The sequence below is a fragment of the Ambystoma mexicanum genome, chromosome 7p (genome assembly GCF_040938575.1).
Source record: "Ambystoma mexicanum isolate Mex_15411 chromosome 7p, UKY_AmexF1_1, whole genome shotgun sequence".
NCBI classification, from domain to species: Eukaryota; Metazoa; Chordata; class Amphibia; order Caudata; family Ambystomatidae; genus Ambystoma; species Ambystoma mexicanum.
In genome coordinates, this window is record NC_090939.1 from 248,360,678 (window position 1) to 248,387,738 (window position 27,061).

Consider the following 27,061-nt stretch of genomic DNA (forward strand, 5'->3'; position numbering starts at 1 on the left):
TCTTCCATGCTGCCTGGTTTAGAGAAAACACCTTAGAGTTATTTTTGTTGATGTAAAACAGACACTATTCAGTAATGTAAAAGTGAGAAAACCATTTGCTGGTTTGCATCCCTGCTGTGTAAATAAATACAAACTAACCCACCCTGTTCCACTGTTGTCCCTGTACAGTTTTCTATGAATCTAACACTAAGGAGGTTTAGTGATAGATTTCTATTGTTGTGTCATGTTTGTTCTTCCTGGGGTCCAGTATTAATTTGTGCATTCACATTAATATGCATGGATTGTGCATTCTGGCCAGCCTTCCTGCCTTTCAGTATTTACTTATTCATTCCCTGTCTGTCTATGCCATGCTGGCCTTACCCTTTCCTGTAAAGAACCCAAGCAGGGATCATAAGTAGCCCACATACCACTTTCCCTACACGCTAGCATCGTTTTCCCTACAACCTACATCTTCGACAGTGCCTAAAGTGTAAGACTCCTCCTAGCATATAATACTGCAGAGTGCAGAAGAGGCGGGAACATGAACTGGCTTGATGAATCATGTGTCCCTCTGTATTCAAGTTCTATGTAAATGTGTGTGCCTTCAGCTTGGCGCACTGCTATCAACCGCATTGCTGCTAAACTGGCTACTATGAGAACTAACAATATCCTCTCTGTGGTGTCTGAATTGTTCTAAGAAATGCAGTTCATGTTGGGAAATAAGGCACAGGCAAATACATGCTAGCAGACAAAAATAATACAAGACGAAATCATTCACAACAAAGTACTTTATGATAGCAGGGAGTATGCTTTTTCTACCGGAATGTATGCCGGAAATTAGTTTATTGTACAGGCTGCAGCAGAATGAGGTGTCAAAATGTCTAAGGTAACGAAGGCACGACAAAAACGCAGGCATTACAGTTCACTTAGAACTTTCTAGAAGGATGGAAAGAATATCAACAGGCAATGTACTTCACTAATATTTAATCAATGTTTTCCCTACTATAACACAAACGTTCATGTACAGTTTATTCAATAAAATGTTTTTATATTGCAATTGGACAGACAGGAGCCTTTCCTTAAAGAAATCAAGGAATCTCAAATACTTGCTCGACATTTTAAAAAAATTTGGCCAATTCAGCAATCCTAAATATCCGTAGGGCAGTTTTCAAAAGACTCTGTGAAGGGTACACAAGGCTCCACACACATCTGCACAGCATGGATGCATGAATGATTTTGTATGGCCTACAATGCAAACAGATGTTACCACTCTGCTTGGGCCATCATCCTTTGTAAAAAAAAACCTTCACCTGCGCTGGGCTTAATGTTGGCAAAACAAATGTATCCATCAAAATCTTATTAAAAAAAAAGACCTGTGTCTCCTTCCGCAAACTTGCTTTTCATACAAAATACAACACTAACCTTTATAAATTAATAGGTACACATTTAAGTATGAAATGTAAACATTTTTCCTACCCCAAACATACATATCACTACAGTGGTTGTTAGGAAAACAGCACTTAAGTAGATATCCCCTTCCCAACGGGGAGTCTCTGAACTTGCAGGACACTGGGCAGAATTCCTAGCAATAATATCGATACCTCACATATACACATAGAGTTCTATGCAGATGAAAGGGAAATGTTAGTACCACTGGAGATTATGCAAATAAATACATAAAAAACATCAAGATTAAAACAAACTTGTGAACGTAGCAGACAAAACTACTCTACAATTTTTACAAAGGCATTACAAAAAATATGGCAGAACGTGGATGATTAGGGCATGAGCATTGAAAACGTCAGATAAAATAGTTGTGCTAAAGGATAGAGAACGGTTACAAAAGCTGGTTTTGCATGTTGTTAGTTTTACGGCCACCCAGAAACTTTCAGTGGAAATGTATACATTTTGGAGCACTGTGCATGAAAAAACAAAAACAAACTAAAAGTTAAAAAATCTAGCACATCTAAAAGAAAAGTATAAATTGTGCAAAGGTGTTACACAATGCAGTTTTGTACTTCCCCTTGTTAAAACACATTTATGGAGGAGGGGTAACTGTTTAAAATGAAAACACTGTGTCCTACATTACAACCACGTTGGCTGAATATAAAAGGATCCACGCTCTGCCTTGGCATACAAACTATTGACATAAGCATAGAATTCACTAAAAGGAAAGTATGTGGCTAATGTAAGACAGTTCTGTGCATCATATTATTGTCAATGGTCTTTTTTTCTTATGACCTGGAGAAAAACCAGTAAGGTGGCTTAAAACTTTGGAAATCTATGGCACATATTCTGTTAGTGTGGTTTAACCAGATGTCTGCAGTCAGGTTCATTGTCCGACCTGATGACAAGCAACTAAAAGTGGTTTGTTTTTATTCCAGCAACAGAGGAAACATGTAATGCTTAAAAACACTCACTGACATGTATGCTACATAGATGATCAAACCTACTGTTCAACTGCCAGAATATTTCTAAACATAAACATGGGGTTCCAGTGATGGCCTGCTTCTGCCCCCATCCTACTCTCCAAAACTCAGCCATATGCAGTACCAACAGGGATGTCGGAGTGAGAGATGTCACTGCTATTCTGAGAAAACATGAGAATTTAAAGTGTTAATGTTAGGCATTGCAGAAAACACTTCTGCATGTACCCCTTTAGACCAGCTCTCACAGAATACAGTATCATGACGACGTGCCCACTGCCTGCAGTGGCACAAAGAGCTCACATGACAAAGTAGTCCTGCAAATGAAACACCCACCCTCATGCCATGGTTAAATACAGGCATGCAGAGGTCAGTGGGATGAGCTGTCCTTTTAGAAACATCATTGCAGGAAACTGCGGATGCTTAAGAGGAATGTGTGTTTCATCACTTCAGTTAATCTTAATCGTCATTAATATAAACATTTATGAACGGTTTAGGAGTAATTCATATTTTAAAACATTTATTGTCATGGTTCTCTCTGTCATATATATTAGAAATGATGCTGGAAACCTGATCTCTATGCTAACAGTAAAACCATTGTCATTGAGCTATGATAAAAGTCAGAAAGCAGAAGCGGCTTTTTAAAAATTAAAAGTCTATTATAAATGGGCTTCCTGAGCTAGATCAGCATGACTTACTGTACCTGGCCTCTCCATTCTCCCCCAATTTACGCTCAAGTCACCAGCAGTCGGGACAGGCACAAGCATTTATGCAGCCCTACGTAAAGTGACATTTTGCCAGCACTCCAACCAGCCCCCCCTTGGTAAAGGGGTCATCCTTTCGTGCTCATGGCAGCAATCTAATCCCAATGGGACTGCTAAATATGGACTTGTCCCAGCACGTTCAGCGTCCATGTGTACTACAGCATAGACCCATTACATGTACCTTTAACACTAAGGGCCTAATAAACATTAAAGTGTGGCAGATGAGACATCTTTTCTAGCCAAAGTAATTATTTGCAGACTTTTTTTTTTAGAAATAAGCTTTCCTTTTTGTTTAGCAAACACAGAGCATGATAATGTACCCAAATGTCACTCCGTTATGGAAAGTATGACGTTCTATTTGACAGCGAGGTCCTACAATACCCCTAATAAAATGAAGACAAAGTATTTTACAAAACATAAAATCAAAGCACCCCCTCGATGGGTGATGGGTGCATTTTTACAGTGTACCACAGCAAGGTTTCTAGTCGAAAGTTCCTGAAACCTATTTTACAGACGTCGCACTTTAGCGTTAAATCCATAGAGTCGATGAAGAGGTTTGCATAGAAGCAGCTACCTATATGTAATTGCTAAACGTTCAAAACAGATAATAAATTACAGTTATGCTACTTCCAGAACATATTCCTAAAAGAATCACAAACGCTCACATAAAAAGACAGTTTCCTAAAAAATGGAATCATGTTTTCATGGAAGGGGAGTACTGGCAACAACAGATGATGGTGTTTTTTTCTTCATTTGAAATCCCTCCCATGGACAAAAGGCCTACAGTTTCCTTTGTACAACGATTGGGGCATCCAAAAGGTGACTGCGGATGTCGATTTGTGCATGAGCTTCTAGGGTTCATCGAACAACTGCAGATCCAATCGAACAACTATTTCTCCAGTTGGCACTTCATGCAAGAGGAGACACTTCGTGACGGGGCCTTTTGAGCCCTGGTCTTTCTTAATGTCCGCAACTCGAATTTCTGTTCGACCCAAAAAGTCTGGGGAAAAACACAACATAACATGTTATGATTTCTGTTTTTTTCTCATTTCAATGTCTTTTGATGAGTCTGCTTCTGAACATGCAATGAAAAGACTTAATCCAAGAATCTATCCCCGATTACCAGCATTAATCCCTACGCAACCCCTAGATCGACGGTAACCCTTCCCCGCTTCCTTGTACAGGGTTCTTTTACTTTCCAGATAGGTTTCTGCTTTAGAAAGTGCCCAGATAAATATACATCAAATGTATTGCTACCTTAGCTGTGCAATTTCATTGCATTTCATGCCCTTACCACAAAAGGTGTCATGAACAAATACACCATTTTATAAAAATGTCCACTATATCTCAGCATCATTGACTGCAAGACACAACCTCTCGTGTACAACATCCAACTGTTACAGTATCGGCAAGCCTGTGAAATCTATTGTTTGAATTTGTATTGAATACACTGTGTAATTTCTAACCGTACTTCTGTACAGAGGAAGACATACCGGAGGGAGGCAATCCTTAGGTAGGATGCCTCTATAATATAATATATAATATATAATAGGATCAAGACATCAGAGTTTGTTTAACTGTTTGGTGAGGGCATAGGGTGATGGGACATCAACCTGGGAATTAGACAAGGGAACCTGCATGACTACAGCATACACTAGGCACCTAGGGCCATTGTAGCAGGTAAGGAGCATATTTACAACTGGGACAAAAGAGTGAGGTTTAGAAGGGAGGGGTGCAGCGAGGTCCATTAGTGGGAAGGGAGGTAAAAGCCCCTTCACTGGTCACAAAGTGCAGCTCCACTCTTGTTTTGATCTGATCAATTAATGGGATGTGTGATAAAGTGACTACTGATCTGCAGGAGTACAGGGATAAGTTAAAAATCAGAATAATAAATTGAGCATTTATTTTGCGCTTCATACCGGAGACCAACCGCTAATCGCGGAACCGGGATTCGGGCCTGTGCTGCTCTGCTTTGTCTTGCTTCCAAGGCAAACCCGTTGTCCCTAAGCCATCCTCCCGGATGAGTAGTGCTTCTAAACTCCTACTCCTAGCCCCATACGTCTACTAAACCAGCATTGATTCCAGACATGAAGGTGAAGCAGGCACACCTCTTTTGCCTCTTTAAGGTAGCATAGGCAGAGGGCAGGCTATACTGTGCAAGATGGTGTGAGCCAGTATGGAAGCATTCAAATCAACAATAGTGCAGTAAGCACCAAAATAAAAGAAATGTCAAATGAAGGTGCTATAAAGTTGAGTCTTCAATTAAACTAAAAGGACAGACAAATCATTAAAAACACTAAAAGGACAGACATACTGTTAAAAAACACTAACAACCCACCCAATAAAGTAAATGCACAATGAATTGAGATTTTGAGAGACTGGGGCACACTGGGTAACGTAGTTCTGCAGGTAACAGTCATACAGAATAGTCAAACAAGTTCAACAATATGTCTTTTAAGTTCAAATATTGGGTCTAAAATGTCAGTAGTGCCCATATAACAAGGCCAGGGGTACCGAACCAATGTTAGATAGCGTACTGTCTTCCTTCTGGAACTGAACAGCATCAAGCCCGGCTTCTGGGCTCTTTCCAGTGCATTGAATCGGATGGAGGTTGATTGAGCTGGTCCAGTGGGATTCAGTAACGTGATGTAATTCCACAAGCAGCAATAGCTTGAGTGTCAAAGAAGAGAGGGACAAGCGGCAATGTTCAAATCAACACTGTGCCATGCAAGGTTTGACTGGTTATCGGTGCATAAAGTAGCGATTCGACTTAAATAGTGAGCTGGCTCGACTGAGTCCAACAAAGCAAAAGAAGTTCAGGTCAGGGAGGTGATCTTCAAATAGCCGCACCCTGAAGGTGCTTACAGTGGCTTGAAGTGTAGAACCTCAAAGGCAGCACTATTGGGTCTTTGCAGTGTGTCAAAGGCCATCACAGCACGCAGAAGAGCTCAAATTAGATCGTAATTGCAGTTAGAGCAAAAGGTAGGTTCTTTTGGTCCTGCGTTTCTGTGAGACCCTCCATTTGGACTCTGAGGAAAGATGAGTCCATCTTTTGCCCTTCCCAGCCAGGAAGACTTGCAGGGATTGTGACTTCAGCAGGCAGAGTTCTGGGCAGTTTGCTTCAAATGTTCCTTGAAGTGGTTAGGGAGAAGGGCTGCACACTCCTTGGAAATCCCACTCTTCTCCCGAATTACTGAGGACTTTGGACAGTCTTTACCCCAACAAGGTTCCAGTGAAATCTTTTTCACATTCATCCAAAGATAGTTAAACAATGATTCCATTAAGGGGTAAAACGCCCTTCTATAGTAATTTTTTTATTTTTTTATTGTGTTAATCAACAAGATTTTTACAAAATGAAGTTACAAGTGACAAGATGAAAGGGAGACGACCCCTTTCTTAGTTTACATCGTGGTCCGTCTAAATTGCATGTCCGTTGCTAGTTTCTATGGGGTTTATTGAAGATACGTGTGAAGAGTTTGTCATCTTTGCCATAATAATATAGTAATTTTGACAAGGCAGTCCATTCCAAGCCTTCTTTAAGGGCACAGTCGTTGCTGCTTTACCAAAGGTTTTTTCTTCTGATGCCAGGTGCCAAGAGTACCATGTCTGCATGAAGCTAGGAGGAGTCGTAGGACGGAAGTGTGGCCTAGGAATTTTGGAAATGGTGAAACTAAAGCAAAGGAGAATTGAGGCTGACGGAGGCGGCTGGTGACAAGCACGCTTCTCTGTGACTCTGCGCCTGCGTGCGTGTTCCCAGTGCGGCTTGTTGGCTGGTGCTTTGTCCTGCTGCTGTATCCAGAGACCGAGCTTCTTCTCCAGGGTAGGGGAGATCATTGGGACTTCAACTGACTGCATGTGGCGGTAAGCATACCGTCTTAGCTTTCCCTTTGGCGCTCTGGATAGTCGGGATGCAGGAACCTTATATGTGCGCTGCCTTGATAATCGTGCAGCTCTGCCCTATTGTGGCACTCGCTGTTTCAGTATTCTGGGCCCGGTAGCGTACCACGCATTAACGTTTATCTGGTGATTTAGAAGGCTGCTTTCTCCTTATTTCTTTAGTAAGTGGCAACCTACCCTGTGTATTTATAATATTTCTGAAATGTCTACCACAAGAACCAACATTAAAATAAATCGCAAAATACTTAAATACTGGGTCTTCTCTGATGACTGTTAAAGAACTATCCAATAACTATGCCATATTGGGAAATGTGTTCATGGAGTTTCCTGAGCAAGTATCCTCACAGTTATCAGAGGCTAACTCGCAACAACCTGGGCAATTTGACCCGAGTAGTCCAACTCAATGGTTGCCTATGCTAATTGAAGAGCTTAACTCATGTAAACATTTTACAGCCTGTTGCTACTGGATAAATGTGATGGATAATCTGGCCGTACAATTTTATCCGGGAATGTAGATAAAGCATGCCATCAGGATCAGATAGGAGACAGGAGAGAAAAGAGAGCCCAGATGTTGCAAACTAATATTGGATCCTCACAGATAAAGCAAGTGTTTATGGACGGGAAGAGTATGAATATGAAGGACAACTCCTGCCAGACAAATGTAGAGCTGGAGGTAATCAAACGGTCAGGGGAGATTAAATGGATAAAACAGAGTCAGGGTTCAGCTAATGAGCAGATGTGGGTCTCAGCTATGTCTGGCCTGAATGGGGAGCATGCTAAACCACCTCCGTTTACTGAAGGAAAGGATGGAGTGATTACTCAACCTTCTGCAATATCAGCACAATATAATATCTGTAACACTAAACATTCTCTCCCCAGAAACTTGCGTATTGGCAAAACCTTTATGCATCCAATAGTTGATAAGTCCCTTAAGAACTCTGTCTTGGACCACAGAAACGTTATTATCACCAACGTGAAGCCCCTGAGGGTCATGAACCTAGGGACTCCTTGAGGAACAAAGTTCTGGCCTGGTTGCAGCAAAAGACTGGTCCAGAGATAGTAAGAATGGCAGGCTTTAAAATAATTTGTAGAATCAAGATTGATCAATGGTTCAGGAGAAGGACCAAGACTGTATTCTGGTTGGGTGTGCAACAAGTAACCTCCCATCTTTTTTTGTCCATATGTAATGACATTGCGCAAGTTTCCTCGGATCTCAAATTGGTTATGGACCTTTCCGTTATTACCTGCCCCAGGCCTCCTGAATTTAGGACTTGTTTCTGATTATGGTGTTTTTACTTATGATTTTCCCAATGTCATTATTTGGATTATTTGCTGATGTTTCTTTCTCTGCTGTTTGTGTATTTTTATTTTTATGTTTTTGTTTTGTGTAGCGTTTTGAGACCTATGGGCGAGTAGCGCTTTATAAGAAGTAAACTAAACTAAACGCAACTCCTCCTCCAGTGTCCAGTTTCTTTTCTCAGCTCCACTATACTTTCCACTCTCCTGTCTGCGAGAGATTAAAAACACTCTAGTAACTATCCTCCTCAGGTGACTTCCCCATTGTGTGACAGAGATCCCCTTGAACCAACCAGGCCAGGTCCCACCCTACCTCCATGGGTTATCTGCTATACTTCTGTGAAGGTTTCAAACCTTCTCAGCAGAGAACAAACGACATCAAGGGTTGGGCCTAACATCTGTTGTGAGTGAAACTCCCAGCACCACAGAACAATAGACAAAGGGCTCTGACATATGCAGCAGTCACAGAAAATAACTGATAATAACATATCAGAAGGGTTTTGGCAGTTATAATTTTCTCTCCTGATAGGCCACTACCATCAAACTAGACATAGTTTGATATTTAATTTACCCACAGTTCTGCCACCAGGACATGAGGCGACAAAGCTATATACAGTCTAATTCATGGGTGCCCACTGTTAAAGGTAGCCCGTCGATGTTGGAATTAATGGGATTCCAACAGACTGTTTTGAAGCATGCTGCAAACTGTTACTCTGTAACGCCTATGTTGCCATATCACATCACAACTGCTTGTGTGCAAGTAGACAAAGTCCAACCATAGCACACACGTGTGCACTATTTATTTTTTAGCACAGATCATTTCATTGGAAAGTGAGGTCTGTTTAGCAGAGCCCACCTTCTGAGAGGGAAAACCAGCATCTTTTCGCATAGCGAAAATAAAAAAATACTCCGGATAGTACACTCTTGCAGAGGGCATTCTATCACAGGATGGCTTTGATGTACGGGGGAGGCCATTCCAGTAGGGAGAAAGAGTGAGAGAGGGCACAAGGGAAAGGTGACTAAGAGGTTGAGGAGAGAGGAGGAACATAGAGTACAAGAAGGAATACAGGGAGATGCAGTCAGCAAGATGACTTGGGGGCAATGCAATGGACGCCGTTGTTGTAAGAATTTAAATAGAAAGTAATTTTGCAAGAGAGCTATCAACTGTTGAGTGGTATACGAGGTAGGGGAGGATCGAGGTAGGTTGTAGAGAGTGATAGAAGGGAAGTTTAAGACTTTTTTCTTAAGGGCAGAGAAAGAGTAGAGCAGGAGACCAAGGCATAAGCTCCAGCGGTAGTCCAGTTTGCTGAGCACAAATGTAGTGATTATCATGTTGCCTAGTGTTGAGTAAGGAGAAAGGTAACTCTAGCAGCTGTGGCAATAGCTCTGAGGAACTGCTGGAATGTGTTATCCTTTCAGGTAGAGATATGATTTCCGATTTGGGAGGGTTTCACAGCAGACAGCGTTGAGCCACGGAGTGCTGAGGGATGTTGGATATGTGACAAGGCCAATAACTGGGCCTTGTCAAGGGGGATCGGAACCACTCTCAGCCGTGGTGTGGGAGGTCTACCAGGGTTAGTTCCAGAGATAGTCCTACCCCTGAGGTGGATGGTGGCAGCAGAGAGGGTCCCAATTCCTATCCCCTAACCCATTTTGTGCCAATCTGTATCTCTGCCGAAGCATGTCTCCAGTTTTGTCTCTGAATGCGTACACTTGCCAGTATTCTTGATTTTATTTATTTATTAGGTGCATATCCACAGAAAAATGCACAGCCAAGCAGACTGAACTGTATTTCTGTGCAGATGGTACTATTTTTCTATTGTATGTAAGGACCTTTATAGGGGATTATAAAGAAAGGAGAGGCAATCGCAAAGTAACAATCAATCCTTCTAAGGTCAATGGAAAGTAATTTCCATAGGCGAGGGCCCAGAACTGAGAAACGCCTGTCCCCTCTGTGTACATAGTGGGAGGCAGGTACCACTAGCAGGCGTTTTATTGCGATTTCAGACACAAACCCTAAAAAAGATAGAAGAGAAATCGGCAAACCCCAGAATAGTTACCTGCACAAACTAAACTCCAGCGCTGCATACACCCAATCACCGCTACAGAGCAGTTGGTGAGAGACACCGACTGCAGCCACACAGCAGGCCAGAGCAGCTGCGCAGCGAACCAGACCAGCAAAGCCCGCAAGTAATTCCGCAACGAATGATAATCTACTAGACCACCATGGAGGATTCCCAGAACGTACCCAGGGGGGTCGTCACCAATAGGGCTTCGGAAACATTTTGTTTACCAAGCAGGATTCCCAGAACGTACCCAGGTGGTCCTCACCAATAGGGCTTTGGAAACAAACTTCGATATTGTTTTCCCAGCACTGCAAAACCTCCTGGGCAGCAAGCCCGGGCGGAGAAAGTGGGCGGGGCTAAGACCCGCTTTTAAGCGTTTTGCTACACATTCACACCCAGGGAGGGAAAGGAAGAAAGGAGATTGGCCAACTTGCCAACCCTCAGCAAGGTGCAGCTAAATAAGTAAGGGCAGGAAACAGTAAGTGTGGGGATATCAGGTGAGGTCCAAGGAGGAGGTGAACGGTACCCAAGAGACCAGGAGGAGGAAGGAGGGAATGATGAATTGTGGAGAGGAGTCTTGGAGCAGGTGAGGCATTGGCTTAGTGGTGGTGATAGTGGTTCTGCAGTGTGAGTGTGCATCATGTTTGTGAGGTGTGTGTAGAGAGGATAGTGTAAGGTGTGAATGTGAGAAGACTGGTACAGGGTGTAAGGAGGGTTACTGATCAGTAGTATGAGCCGAGTGGTAGTGTAGGGTTAATGTGGGAGGAAGAGTAGTAGTAGTGGAGGAGGAGGAGGAAGAGTAGTATTAAGGTGGAAGAGAAGTAGTGTGGGAGGAGGAGTATTATTGTGGGGGGAGGAAGAGTAGTAGTGTGGGAGGAGGAAGAGTAGCAGTGTGGGAGAGTAGTGGTATTGTGAGAGGAGTAGTAGGATTGTGAGAGGAGGAGTAGTGTGGAAGGAAGAAACGCAGTAGTAGAAATGGGGGAGTAGTAGTAGTGGTTTGGGAAAAGAAGCAGTAGTTGTGTGGCAGAAGGAGTAGCAGTGGTAGAGCGGGAAAAGTGTTAATATCAAAGAGTGAAGGTGGGAAAGAGTTGGAGTGAAACATCAGAGGAACAGGAAGATGGTGGGGAGGAGACAGGGGAGGAACAGCAGGCAGAGTAGGAGGGTGAGGTAAAGGTAGGCGTGAGTGAAACCACATGAGCCTTACTGAGTAACTACAAGGCACAACCATATTTTCCCATTAGAATACTAACCTGCAGTGATAATAGGGAATGTTAGGAAGTCTCAGATGGAGTTAGTGTGCCTGCATTTAGGGAGAACATCACCAGTCTAAGCCAAATATCAGAGAGTATGGGTTAAGCATCGATAGCACTAACTGGGGTTACAAATGCCTGAGTTAGGGAGGAGGTTCATGAGATGTTGGGAGGAATGGCCATAAGCCCCACAAAGAATTCAATGAAGACGCTTGAACGGTCCTTGAGTGTTTTCAGTGCCATCAGTGACATAGGTAATGGAGGCAAAGGAGAATAGCATCTAGATTGTAATCAGCAAAGAAGTGGTAGTGCAATCCAAAGGAAAAAATGAGGTTGCCTAGGGACATGGTGTAGAGCATGACGAGGAGCGGGCCAGGGCAGGTACTTAGGCAACACCCACAGGCAAAGCAGAATGAGTGCTAGATTTCCAGAAGATGGAAAAGGAACGGTCAGAAAGATTGGAGGACACACAGTTTAGTGTGGTCTCCTTGAAGTCAGGGGAGAAGAGGATTTGTAGGAGGGGGGATGATCCACTGTATAAAAGGCTGCTGAGAGATCGAGTAGTATTAGAATGGGGGAGATGTGAGAGTGGTAAGCAGTGGCCAGAAAGTTTGCGTTTCGAGTGTGTTTTTTTTTTGGTGGAGTCTTTGCTCCAAAATCCTGACGGCAGGGGTCACAGAGTAAATGATCTCCGAAGCAGCCGATTATGCGGTTGAAGGCAATACGTTTGAAGACTTTGAAGTAGTGGGACTCAAGGGAGACTGGGCTATAGAAGAAGGGCTTGCTAGGGTCAGCAGTGGGTTCATAATTATAGGGCGGATGAGGGCTATTTTAGAGCAGGCAGGAAAGAGTCCTGCTAAGAAAAGAGAGGCTGAAGAGGGAGGAAAGGTTAGAGGAGGTGATTGGTGCAAATTGTTTAATAGTTTGAAGTACAAAAGAGTTGATAGAAGTGTAGGATGGGTTTGCAAAGTGGTGGATAGTTAGGATTTTAGTGGGGTAGTTGGTGGAGATCTGGCATAGTGAGGAAAGGGTGTAGGTGGTAGGAAGTAGAAAGAAAGAGGGGGAGGTGGGAGCGATAGATGGGTTGTCAAGGTGTTGTGTATTATTGCAACTTGGCAGGAGAAGTAGAAGGCTGGGTCACCCATGTCATTTTGGGAAGTAGAGATTTCAATATTATTAACAGTTTGTATGTTCCCAGTTAATGGATTTCCTCTCCTCTCACCACCCGTCGTAATGATGCTGCTTGTTTAAGAAGCAATTTTGGTCCGTACTTCCAATTGAAAAATGCTTCTTAAACTGTATCCTCTCCCAAATGTATTCTAAAGTATAATCACTTGGTAGAAATGTGATTCACCAAATGTTTTTGAAATGTTAAGAAAATTCTTTTGGCTTCAGGGAAAGCCGATATTAGTTAAAAAAAAATAATAAAAAGAATACATCTCTCTGAATCGACATTAAGCTGTCCACACATGACATTCGTTTTAGAGCGACTTCATGTACCATCTTGTTCGAAATGTATAATACTTGTAAATGTAGGCGGGGCAAAATGGCGTTAATCTCAATTGCCTTAATAAATGTATGTTCCAGTGCCAGAAGGAGCCTGTTGGAACAATGACATATATGAGAGACTGTGTACATTTTGTTCCACTTGAAACTGAAGAACATATAATGTTGATATGTCCGAAGATCTTGCCGGTAGAAAGACATTGTTAAAACCTTTCATGTTAGCGAACAGTACGTGAACGCACTTTGAGTTTACATCCCAACTAATGAAAGGAAAAGCCTTTTCCTTTTCCACTACATTTGTGGTGGGTAGAGGTTTTTGGGCCATGTAAGCAAAAAACGTACATTGCTATATTAATTGAATGTGGCTGTCACGCACACCAAGAACGAGAACATTATTGTATGTATTCCATCCACCATCCAAACCTTGACCAAGACAGACCCTAATGCAACCATGCAGGGCACCTACCCAGCAACAATCTCACAATATTTAGAGCTGGGAAATATATCAATCAGCTTTCTCTGAGTACGTGACACTGGTTAAGTAGTTGGTGGTGGGCAGTCAAAACATGTCCTTAATATCAGCGCATGGATTGCATTAATGACTTCTTAACTAACTAGAATGCTTGGGGTGCAGACTAGAATCTCTGGTGTAGAGCGTGTTTACAAACATTCTAACTTGAGAAACTGACTAAAATCATTCAGTTTCATTTTTGGCTGCGCACTAATAGCCTTATACACCCCAGGAGGGGTCACGAACGGTTGGGGTAATGACCCTTCCCCAGCGTGTAGGCCTTGGCTTTGCCTCGGTTAATAACGCGGTCTAAAATTCTTAGATAAAGACTGCACAAAGGGAGAGCTCAGAATATCAGCTTTCATGATTAATTGGGGATGCATATTAAGTGGCCGTGGGATTGGGGGACTAGTGTACCGCAGATGACGGTGAAACAGAGGTGTATTGTCTTTTAAAATGCAAATTACAGTTTCTTGTTTTGGCTGTTTGTAAATGGGGGAAAGTGAAAAGGAGCAACTACCGCCCCAGTCGAAGTGGGAGGGGGCTATGATGGGCTTCCATTCTTAGTACAACTTAATTGTCTTGGCCCTTCTTAAAGAAAAAATAAATTGCATTTTTGTTGATGGCAGAAAGGGGTAGGAAGGAGAGGACTGTAAACAAAGGATTTGTCTTTTTGAGATTATTTGCTCGTGCACCATGGTCCAAAAGCAAGAAAGGGGTTTGCCTTTTAAAACACCTTTTTTTCTTCAACAATGATAATCAGAGCAGTTCAGTTTATTTACCAAAATGTGGGCAATTATCTTACATCAGTATTACCTTTTCATTTATATGGTTGGTATATGTTTAAAAGTTGATAGATTTGCTATGTGTGCCATGTATAGGAGCGGTTAGATATTTACCATTCAATATTTAATTTGGTACTGTAGGAGTCCTATCTGTCATCACGATATTTTATCATAGAAGCAAATCCAGCTCGATGTGTTTTTTTTACCAACTTTATTTAAAATCGGTTGCAATCCTAGAGCAAATTCCTACAATAGGATCCAGACATATGTTACTGTATGGTGTGCTGCATTCTTTGGCCAATCACACCCTACCCACCCCGCAACCTCCAGCCTCATCCCCGTCCCCTCCCAAGCCTTGGCAGGACTCAGCAAGGCACACATGACATTAACGATTGCGTAGGAATAACTCTGCTAGAAGTGGTTTATGCGTCTGTGCCGGGAAGCTCAGGTCGTACTCCAGGATCAGGGACCAAATGTCTGTGAAACAGTGTGGGTGGGGGGAGTGGCCATAGGCTCTGTTTCTGTGTGCTCCTGCGGTTCCGTCCATCATCCTGGCAAAACGGAGCGTTTGAAACCGGCAGACGTGTGTTGAACGCCGCCCATGGACGTGGGAACATACTGGGCATGCAACAGACTGATGCCCAATGTGATGGACAGATAAGAACCCGATATATATGCATATAACGTGAAAAGCACCCTGGCGGTGATGGCAAAAAAGATGGCGCTGTGAGGACAAAGGGAGAACAACAACAGGACAGCGCAACTGATTTCGGAAGGATCTTGCAACCACTGTACTGCTATCCCAGGGCAGTCACGAGATCCAGTGCAAGCTGAATATACGGAATGGAGAGGGCGTTCGGTGCAGAATAAATAAGAAGTGTGGCAGCCCACAACGTTGAAGGGGGCCTGGAGTACACCGTTCGGCCCAGGGCTGCATTGTGTGCCCCAGGGGTGGGCTCTGAACGAAAGACGGCAGGCGATGAACCTTAATGTAGCAGGGGAGAGCGGCCAGCATTTTGAAGCTCGGGAGACCCCACTTGCAGGGCGAAACGAATAGAAGCAGCCGTGTGCGGGACAGCCTCTCTCGAACAGCTGAGCGGCAGAAACAACACTGGGTACATGTCGGGATTACCCCAGCGAAGCATGAGGAGCAGCAACATTGTTTCTAGGAGAGAGATACAATACTTGAGCGGACATACGCGGATGGTGTAACTAACATTGCCGGAGGCGCGATGAGCGCATACGAGCGGATACTGCATTGACAACAACACTGGCATTGCACGCCCAGCCAAGAAAGAGGAAGGAACCCAGCTGAGGATCGTGGCAGGATAGGAAAGTGGTGCAGTCCTGCACAAGGAGATAAGCGTAGGACGGCACAGCCCCGACATCCCGGAACATGTGATTGTTATTATAGTGCAGCAGAGCCCTGTGCGCACTGAAGGCAGAGCAAACACTCAACACGGGAGAGACCACAGAACTAATGAGATGGCCGCACGAAGTGCAAGCACAAAACAGGATAGTTCATGGTGACTGAAGACGTGCAAGCCCATTCACAGGGCCAGGAGTGCTGGGCGTACGCCAGGGACGAGAGCCCAAAAACAGCTGGGAAGCGGATGACACTACGGGTGGCTGCGCTCGCGAAGTCGGGACACGAGCGCAGAGGCAAGCGCTGAGCCCGAAAGCGGAGGAATTTAAGGGTGTGACAGAAAGGGGCCTCACCTCATATATAACGCTAAGGTTGCCCATAAAAGGAGGGCTGGCACGGAGGTCCGGCATGCTATTACACAGGCATGGAGGACACCTTGCCTTAATAAAGGCACTACCTGCACAACAGTAGAGCTGTCGGGGCCACCGGAGGGCTCAGGAAACTGTGGCACACCGCATCTCCCCCTAGACTTCGGTGAGGGTGCTGGAGGTAAACCGGAAAGCACGCAAATGACACCTTGTGGTGCCGGCATGGGGGGGACCGAGGCACATATCTACGCCGGGGAACTGCAGATTGAAGGAGGGTGGCACCCTGCCAACCTCAAAGTGGAGCCCAAATTGCACAATGAAGCAACCCCGAGGTGAGATCGGCTGCAGCGTGGGCTGGGTTACTGGGGCTGTGGAGACAGTAGCCTGCTAAGGAAGTTGAACAGTGGCACAGCGGACCCGGCACAGGATCGATAAAGCTGTACTCCGGTAGCTAATCATTGGCTCCCAGACACCCCTTGCGCGGCCCACCTGGGCCCCAGCGCCAACAGCAGTTCTATCTCGCGGGGACTGGTGAGAGGAGAGGTTTGGTCACAATTCCTAGGCACGACGCCATGTCTAGCAAACCACTAAGGATGAAGAGTAAGCAGCCCACGCTGGAAGAGTACGCCAGGACACCGCCGGGCCCTGAAGGAACCAAGAGCAAGGAGAAAATCCCCGCCGGGAGCGCAGCCACCATGGGCACCAACCAGGAGGTCCTGGCGGCTATTGTAGATCTGAAAGTAGCCTGGGAGACTAAACTGGGTCTGGCTATGACTGAATTGAAAGCAGCATTGGAGCTGAAAGTGGGGGCAGTGCAGGAGGAAGTGAACCTTCTCCGACAAGATGTCAGGTCTCTGGCTGAACGCACAGAGAATCTGGAAAAGGAGGTGGGCCCGAACACAGCGGACTGTGCAACACATAAAGCAAACCTTCATGCCCTAGTGCAACGCGTGGGCAATCTGGAATGCAGGGCGGAGGAGGCGGAGGGACGTGCCCGAAGGAATAACATCCGTATCATTGGTCTGCCGGAGGAGGCCGAGGGATCCAACCCTACAGAGTTCGTGGAATCAATGCTGCTGCAGGAGATAACTGGAGGAGTCTTGTCCCAGGGGTTCATGGTTGAAAGGGTGCACAGGGCTCTTACGAGGAGGCCGCCGCCGGGCAACCCCCCTAGTCCGGTGATTGCTAAGATCCTCAACTATTGGGACCGAGAAAGAATCCTTGAACACTTCTGAAAGGGCGGAACAATACAGAGAGGGACAGCAAATATAACCGCATACCCGGATTATACCCTGATGGTACAGCGTAGCCGCATGAACTTTGGGACTGTCAAAAGAAGATTGCGTGAAGCAAGCTACAGGTACATGCTGCTTTACCCAGCTAAGCTGAAGGTGTTTCACAAAGACAGGACCTTGTTTTTCGAAACCCCGGAAGAAGCTATGACGTGGCTGGACACGCAAAGCTGCCCCCAGGAGTCGGGCATCCAGATGGGAGAAGGAGAAGGATAAGATAAGTAATCTATGGAGGGGGCACCAGAGGGTGTCGCGGCTCAAGACCATGGGACTTGATTATTGTAATTGATGTAGCATATGGGCCGGCACGATTAGGCTGGAATGAGACGTGATCTGTGGGCACTGAGACTTTTAGCTAGTTAGGGAGCCTCGCAGAGCTATTCCTCATACCCCCATTTAGAGTAGTTTAGTTAGGTTACCGGTAGTCCGGTGACACCCTGCCGGGTTTCTGCCCTCGGCACACCGAGGCAGAACCAGAAGCGCAGTTGCCTGAGACCCAGGGATGGAGCTGGGCATTTGTTGGGGATGGGGGAGGGAAACGGACGTGTGTTGGGGTTTGTTGTTGGGAAAAGGGGGAGGGGAAGTTTGTTGTGGGTGAGTAATGAGCCAATATGGGAATTTAAAAAGGCGGGTGGCAGGCCGGAGAGGGAGGGCAGGATATTGTATACATGGCATCAGTGTGCCTTAGAGTGGTTACCCGGAACGTTAGGGGCTTCAATAGTTACCTCAAGCGCAATAAAGTTATGATGTATTTGATGTATTGGCCACTCTGGGAGATATATGGCAGGATGGAGTTGCGTTAGAATTCCAGACACTGATGGAGGATACCGGGGTGCATAAGGGGCAACATATAACCCACTCCAGACTGGTTAAGCGGGTTTGAGAAAAATGGCCGCCGGGGGTGCTCACGGAACAACCGGATGCCACTATGGAGATATATGACGTCTCAGCGGGTGGGCACGAGATATCCCGCATATACGAGCTACTGGGGTCCAAGGTGGGGAAGGAATTGTCCCTATTGAGACAGGTCTGGCAGGAGGAGGTGGGAGAGTCTATGACGGATGGGTTATGGGATAGAGCCCAGAGATGATATAAGAAAGTGTCCCAAAATGTGAGGCTCCAACAGATCCAATTATATGTCACACATAGGGCATATCTGACCACAGTAAGATTGCGAGGTTTGGGGGCCAGACGACCCAGAGATGCCCCAGGTGCGGGGAGGAGGATGCCAGGATGTTACACATGTTCTGGGCTTGTCCGGAGGTGGGTAGATTTTGGGCTGAACTGAAAATACGCCTGGCTGAAAAAGGTATCAAGCTGGAGGTGGAGTCGGCCTGGGCATGCATGCTAGGAGGTTTTCCTAGGCCACGTCACCTGAGGCACATTAGCAAGATGAAGAATTTAGCATACATCCTGGCCAAGAGAAGGATTGCAATGTGTTGGAAGGCAGCTCACAGGCCCAGGATGGAGTTGTGGTGGAGTTGTTGTGGGCTGACCTCTTCAAATGTGCCAAGGCTGAAACGGCTGTTTGGTTCAAAGCGGTCAGCAGGGGAGATGAGGAGGAGGTAGGACCCCTACTCGAATGGAGGCAATTGGTGGCCACCATGGTGGCCCCCCCAGCCCAATCACAGTGAGGATGATATGGATGAGAGGAGGCCAATCGACCCGCCTGAGGACGCACAGGCTGATGATATGGACTATATGGCTCAAGTTGGGAGGGCGGGGGGGAGTGGGACTGAAGAATATAGCTTGTGATGTTATCTTGTTAGACATAGACACAGAAGTCATAATTATTGTAATGTTTGGTGTGTTGTTATAAAATAATAAAATGTTTTTTTAAAAAACAGTGTAGCACCCTATCCTTGCCCGCTGTGACCTTCTCTGCCACCAGGATGTCCCAGATAGTGACCCACCACAGAGGTAACAGCGGACCTTCAGGAGATTTCCAAGTCCGGGCAATCATGATCCTTGCGGCTAAGAGGAGCTGGTTAATTAGTTTGCCCGTCATCCCAGACCTCAGGTATATCCCCGGGATTGGGATCCCCAACAAGGTCACCTTGGGCCGCATCAGGGTACACCCGGGTGATGGCCTCAATGGAGTTTACCACTTTCTTCCAAAATATTCAAACTAGGGAGCACTACCACCACATATTTAGATATGTCCCTTGAGCTCCACATTTCCTCCAGCAAGCTGGGTCCAGCGAACCCCTGAAGTGGCGTAGCCACTCTGCGGGGTAATACCACAGGTATGTTAGCTTGAGGGCACATTTTGTGTTAGTCACACACAGTTTCTTGTCCAAATGTCCACCCAAGTTTGGTCCGCCAAGGAGTGGCCTAAGTCCGCCTCCCACTGAGCCATGTAGTTTTGTCAAAGCATCCACATATCACCCTGCATGAGTCTGTATAGTCTAGAAGTGTACCCACCTCAAGACTCCTCTAGCAAGGTCAGCTCCTTGGGACCCGGGTTGCGCGTGGCCTCCTGTCTCATTAGAGGGTGCACTATCCAGTGCTGGATTTGAGCGTAGGTATACCTTTCCGCCTCAGAGAGGGAGTACTTTTTCCTTGCAACTTTCAAAGGTCTGGGGCAATCCGTTCTCAAAGATCTGTGACAGAAATGGTAACCCCCAGCTCACTGCATCCATCTCCTGAATTTGGTGGGCCGAAGGCATGGGGTAAAGTCTGGGTTATGGAAAATTGCAGTGCATGCGTCTACATCCCTTGGGATTCCTGCCTTTCTCATTGCCCAGTCCCATGTCTTCATCATTGTTTTTTCGTGGAGGATAATAGACTGGGCCAGTGTTTTTGCGCTGGGGGGAGATATATAGCAAGGAGCTAGGGGGAAGTGCCACTCTGGACTGTTCGATGGCTACCCATGTTGGGTGGTCAATAGGAGTGAACCACGCAGGAAAATGTTTTAGCTGTCCCGCTGCATAATAATTGTGCACGTTCGGGACCCCATAGCACCCAGTTGAGCGTTACCCACCATCACCTTTCGAGAAATCCTAGGTTTTCTCCCTCGCCATATAAATCAGTAATCGGAGAAAGGGAGTTTGCAGGGTCTCCACTGGAAGTACTGAGCAGAGCAGAGATAGAGGAATCATGGGAGTGGATTCATTTTACAGGCTGTGATCCGACCCATCAATGAGATCTCCTGGGCCAACCACCTCTTGAGATCAGCTTCCAGCTCTCTAAAGAGATGCAGGACATTAGCCGCATATTACTCCCTAGGGAGCACCAAATTGTGAACCCCCAAATACTCTGTGGGCCTCATCATGAGTCAGCCGAGAAACCGCCACCGTTGTTTCCGGACTGGATGATTCTGAGTTCTGCAGACGGGAGGTGTCACTCCTGCCAGGTCTGACCTGGCGGGAGTAACGCCACCCGCCTGCAGGCCGAAATGGAAACACATTGTCCCCATCCCCATGGAGTCCTATGGGACTCCATGGGAATGGGGATTTACAGAATTCCGCCTCTGGAATTACCGGGTCACCAGAGTTGTAATGCCCCGGTGATTCCAGCAATCACGGAGGAGGAATGGTATTTCGGGTCCAGCGGCAGCCTGTCGGTTTTTCCGTCATGGCTACCGCCAGACTCGTAATGAGGCCCTATGTCTTTCTTGTCCCACTTAATCGGACAGGAGGTCTGATGAGCCTCCACCTCCTCTGAAGTTAGCCCCACCCCAACGGACCTGGATTTATGATAGTTAACCTCAAAGCCCGCAACCCGTCTAAAGGAGACTAGTTCTAGGAGGGACTGTTGCAAGGAAGGATGAATATTTGTTAGGGTGAGCTTCACGTCGTCCACATAAAGGGACAACTTATAATGTTTGCGGCCCACCCCCCCCCCCCCTTCAATAGCAGGGTTGTTGCATATCCGTTGGGTGAAAGGCTCCATTATCAGGTCGATAATTAGCAGAGGAGGGGGGCACGCCTGCCTCGTCCCGCACGTGAGTTATATGGGATCTGTTTGCTTTCGGTTCACCCACAAGGAGGTTCTCTCTAAACTGTAATTGGCCAGGAGCATCCTACGAAACAGCAGCCCAAGGAATGCTTGAGTGGAATGCTTCGAGGGTAAGTTGCATAAAGGCCCAGTCAACTTTGTCAAATGCCTTAGTAGCATCTAGTGATACCAATGCCAGCTTGCAGAGTTCTGAGATCGCTATCTCCAACAGGTTTAGTAACCGGCTGATACTATCCTCTGTGGTTCTGCCCAATATGAAGCCGGTCTGATCTCCGTTGATCAGTTTGCAGACATCCCGGCTAGCCGACTGGCCAAGACCTTGGAATAAATGTTAGCGTCCATATTGAGAAGCAAGATCAGCCTATAGGATGCGCAGTCTCTATGGTCTTTCCCCAGCTTTAGAAGCAGTATAGTAGATGATTCCTGCATGGAAGGGGGTTGTGGAGCCCGCTTGTCGGAAGGAGTTGAAAAGATCTGTAAGGAGCGCTAGGAGCTGGGCCAGGAAGAGCTTATAAAACCTGGGGGTGAATCCATCGGGCCTGGGGCCCTTGCCTTAAGGGATCTGATTACAGAATCTGCCCCCTCGGCTGCAATTGGCAAGTCCAGGACATCCTTTCTGCCTCGGCGAGGCATGGGAGGGCAGCCCCCTCTATGTATTTCCCCTGGTCAGCCGCAACGCTGTGAGTAGTAGGCATGGTTTCAATTAGGTGGTCCTGCTACTATTGTGTTTTGCCATTGTGTTTTCACCAATTTAGTAACCAGGAATGTATTAGCCGTATAGGCATAGCATCCCCGTTTCGTTATTAACAGGGCCTGTGCTGCTTTCTCTGCATTGCATGCTTCGAATTTATTCCGGGCTACCTGTAGGGATCAGTGAGCCTTAGGAGACCAGCCTTTTGTATGTTTACTTTCTGCCTTCGCCACCTCCCTCTCCCGTCGAGCCTGGGCTTCAAATCTGTGTTTCCGGTAGGCCGACGCATGGGCTATAAGTTCCCCCCTGATTATTATTTTCATGGCCTCCCACATGGTCACCATAGAAGTGGACCATGTGAGATTCTCCCGGATAGCTTTTACGATTCCATCTCTAAGTGCCATATCGTTAAGGATCAGATCATATAGACTCCACAGAGGTTTGGGGGATGGCTCAGGATCATGGATTCGGGCTGTTAGGGGGACCGGGGCATGGTAAAATAATTCCCTCATTCCTATCACCACCTCATCAACATATGACATGAGCTGGGGGTTGGCTAAGAGTTAGTCTATGGGGGATGAGGTGCAGTGTACATGGGAGAAGAAGGTGAAATCTGCCAGCTTGGGGGGCTGTGTCTGCCGCAGGGGAGGGGGAACAGGGTGAGCGTCAGCCGCCATCTGGTTCCATTATCGCTTCAGCTTTTTGGAGGAACCGGTTTTTCAACTTTTTGAAACAAACCTCAAACTGTATCAACAGAACAAAAACAGTAATGGACTCATAGCCCCGATGGCCTGTGAGTGGCATAGCACTCCTGGCCTGGCACAGGCTGGGTAGAGCCCCGGCGCAGCATTTTTGATAGTACATACTGCCGGTTCAACTGAAGAGCGATTGTGTGCAGGGAAAGAGCTCTGGAAGGGGCTTCTCGTCCATGGCTCATGTCTGCTGCGAGGGTGCTCCGGGCATCTGCCCCCTCGCCACCTTCGCCCAAGTGCTACGCCTTGAGCTTGATATGTTTTTAATACAGTGCATTATTGACAGTTCTTGAGAAATGGTCCTGTATGAAGAGCAGCATCTGGGAGTCATTAGTGTGCACCTCAAATTACATTGGTTGAACTACATGTTTTGGGACGCTGTGGAGCAGACATGTGTGCTGGATAAGACCCAACATCACCTGTAGGAAGTGTGAATGAACTGCATTCGGTCAAGGAATACTGTAGCAGGGCCCGGTGGTGGGGAAGAATGGAGACTTGCATTGCCGTTTCCCCACAATGCATCACAAACTACCGTGCAGCAGAAGCCGAGATAAAAGCAAATAGGAGCCGTAAAGCCAAAGGAGGCCATGTTTCCTATGGATTAGATTAAAAGGCATGCATAAAAAATGTATGAATGCTTTTTACTCTACTCCTCATTTGTATGGTGGAGAGGAGCACGGAACGAAATTACCATTTCTGAAACACAAATGTACAAGCATGACATTTTCCTGCTGGTGCATATGTTTTGGATTCTTATGGATTCCAACTGCTTTTTACACCTGCTAAAATCAGGCAGATTTCATAGGACTCTAATGTAAATTCTGCTTCACGCAAAAAGGCAGGCAACATGTGCTCCTTTTAGTACAATAATAAGGTGTAGAGGGGATTACGTCTCGATTTACACTTTTGTTTTGCACTTTGTGGTGCAAATGAGTAGAATTACAGTGTAAAGGAAGTGTAAATGTGACGGGTCCCCTCTATGCAATTTACGCTTTTGAAGCAAAGGAGCCTCGAAGACTTTCATACATTGCAATATGTTTGAAGTGTCACTGGCAGCTGCAGAGGATTAGAAGTATATGTCAAAGGGCAGACGGGTAGTTTTCCCCCTTGCTCATATCCCTGGGTCCCTCCCTCACTTGCATCAAAACTGCATGGGTGTGCGGATGCCATTGTGTTTGTGAGGGTGGTGGATTTGTTACTTGCATCTGCGCCCCCACACTGACCCACACATACCCCAATATCCACCAGTGCCCAAAACCACGTGTAAAATGCTTATGTGTGTTATTCTACCCATAGTTTATGGGGCAGTGTGCATCTAATCGCCTTGGAAATCCAATTCCCAAGTCAACAAGAAAAGGGGCGCTTACTGAACGCCAGATCACGCTACTTACCATCTGGCGAGAACTGATCCCGCTCAAAGACGGTTATACAGAGGACATCCTGCTCCAGGTCCTTGATGAAGAACTGGCAGTTGGAGTTCCATTTGGGGTTCAGCGTATCCTGGATCGTCTTGGTGATGTGGCACTGGGAACCCATGGTGATCTCGCAGTACGGGTTACTCTTTCCTGAAATGCGCACATCATTAGCAAGGAAAACCAGGTATGTGCAGACAAAATGTTAAAGCATCCAACCTTACATAAGTGTTTCTATTAAATTCCTGCTGACTCTGGAAGAATTTACTGAGGTATACTATCTATACCACACCCTCTACAGTGGTTTTTTCAGTGTTATATCTTCTGGTCGAAGATCAAAATATTGTGTCTAAACGTTAAAGGTCAAAATAAAAAGTGCAAAATATCAAGTATTGCAAAATCTAAACCAATAAATCTGAAGTTTGGAAAAAATAATGAATTTGCCTTCATAGTATTGCAGGGGTGAGAGAGGAAACACTAAGGCTGACAAGGAGTCAAGGACATTATATACAAAATCACATGGAAAAATAGGGAATGCAACATTTTTTACAGGAGGTCAAGGTACTTAAAAGAACAACTTTATTTTGGGGTCTCCATGAAGAGATTATGACAGGAAGCCATTTTGGTTTCTTGTTTCCCGTGGTTGTGGAATCTCTCTCTGTAAATTGGTAATGTTCCTTTAAACCAGATAAGTTATTACGTTCTATTATTAGGATTTGACCAGGCACAGCTGCCATGTCCATGGTCTCCAGTTGCTCATATATTGTGCATAGTGTTGTAAATCATTTCTCCCAACAGCTAGTTATCCATTTTGGTTTGTCCAGAGAGAGAGAGAGAAACCAGTGTTGTCAAAACAAGACTTAGGGGCTCATTACAAGTTTCCTGGTATCCCGCTAACTGCGGCAGGATATCGGGAAACTGCCTCTACCGTCTCCGCCTCCTGATATCCCAGTAGTACTGGGATATTACGGGCGGGGGAGACGGCAGTACGTTCTGATTCCATGTAGTCCCATAGGACTCCATGGGATGAGATTGTCAGAACGACCGCCACCAGTGGTGCCGGTGATTCCGGCATTCCTTTGCCAGTATGGGCCTGATCTACCAGCAAGTCAGGCATGCCAGTTGTCAGAGCCCACACAGACAAACTTGGGTTTCCCAGGTCCTGTAAAGATGCCACTGCCAGTACTACCTGCAATTTTTCTGGCAATTTATCTGGCATTTTTACCAGACCTGGTACCTCGTAATGAGGCCCTTTGTCTCGATAATCACAATTTGTATTTGTATTTTATTGTCCTAGTGCCAATCCATTTATCAGTTGTCTGGTGCCCATTAGGATTGTAAGCTACTAAAACTATAACTTCCTGATATTAGAGTTCCCGCTAACGAGCAGTCCACCTGTCAGTTCAGTACCAATTTCTACTAACAAGGTGGTGGGTAGGCAAACAGCGTGAACACCCTTTTACACGAATGAAGAGTTAACACTGTTCGGACTATGCTTAAATCGCGATGCAATCTATGCCAATCACCCAGTCTCCCGATGTCTTGCCTGAACACCGGAGCCTGCTTCTATTTTTCAACAAATACAATGGAGTTCTCGTCACCACTAGCCCTCTAGTTATTCTTAAAATGCAAAATGCCCTAATTGCTTCTGCAAATACAATATGTGCTTTCATCGACTGTTTGCAAAATGGCGGCTCACAGAAGGGAGAAGTGATGTGACGCCAGAGTCCCTCACTCCGAGGCAGCTTGTCTCCACTGATGTTAGGTCACATTTATTTCGTCAGACTGACGCATAGTCAGACAAATAAATTATAACGGCCTCATTATGGTTTGGGCGGTATTCTGGTGGTAAATCTGTTGGAATACGGCCCGAAGGAATTACCATAACAGCCACTTCAACAGCTGGATTACAAGTGGTGGCCGTGTTAGTCCCCATTAATTTGAAGTCCACAGGACTCCATTGGGGATTTCGGTGGAATTACTGCTGCAGTAATTCCACCGATTTTTGGGCGGAAAGTGGGAGGATTTACTTCGAGTATGATGCTGGAGGTAAATCCCACACTCCAGGGCCTGGCTCGTAGTATGGCGGAGTGGGAAAAGTGGCGCTAAGTCTGTTACCGCTACTTTTTTCCCACGCTGCCATACTCGGAATGAGGCCCAAACTGTCTTAAATACAATTGGGTATTGCTATCAAAGAGGATTAACCATTATGTGCCCCCAAATGTTTTGGGCCTCAACCCCCATCAGTCACAGCCATTGATGAAGGATCATGGGAGTTGCAGTGCAAAACATCTAGAGGGCAACATAATGAATAACCATATCTGTGCAATTCAGTCATGTATGTGGCAGACGTGTGCCTTGCAAGTCCCACGAGACATACCACCGGCTACTGAGACGTGTAATTTAAGGGAGGTTTTGACTGATGGAGGTCTCTTTTGTATTACTTTATTTAGTAATTTTCAGTAAAACCAGATCACCGCTATGCCTGCATACAACGCCAATCGGATCCAACGCCAGAAGTGAGGTGAAGACATCACGATCAGAAACATTTAGGAGGACAGATGCCTTCAGCATTCCCTAACACACTGCTCCCACATATGACGGATGAAGGTCTTAAGCAGACCAGGTATATACTGAGCTTGGGCAGGGCAGCAGTGATGAGACATCGCCTCCTTATGGCAACGTATAAATTGCAGCTCAGAGGTGGCTTAAGCAGCCAGCGCATGTCAGCCGCCAATCA

At 45.9% G+C, this 27,061-nt stretch overlaps 1 protein-coding gene across 3 annotated transcripts in view; it reads right to left on the reverse strand.

Annotated features, from left to right (window-relative positions):
• Nucleotides 1-749: 749 nt before the first annotated feature.
• ITSN1 (intersectin 1) overlaps nt 750-27,061 on the reverse strand; it is a 3,188,156-nt gene continuing 3,161,844 nt past the window's right edge. For all 3 annotated transcript variants that reach the window (XM_069636218.1, XM_069636217.1, XM_069636220.1), the window contains 2 exons: nt 24,301-24,474; nt 750-4,169 (listed from right to left, as the gene is read on the reverse strand). In XM_069636218.1, the coding sequence (XP_069492319.1) occupies nt 4,021-4,169; nt 24,301-24,474 (323 nt within the window). In that variant the 3' untranslated portion in view covers nt 750-4,020. The remainder of the gene's footprint in view (nt 4,170-24,300; nt 24,475-27,061) is intronic.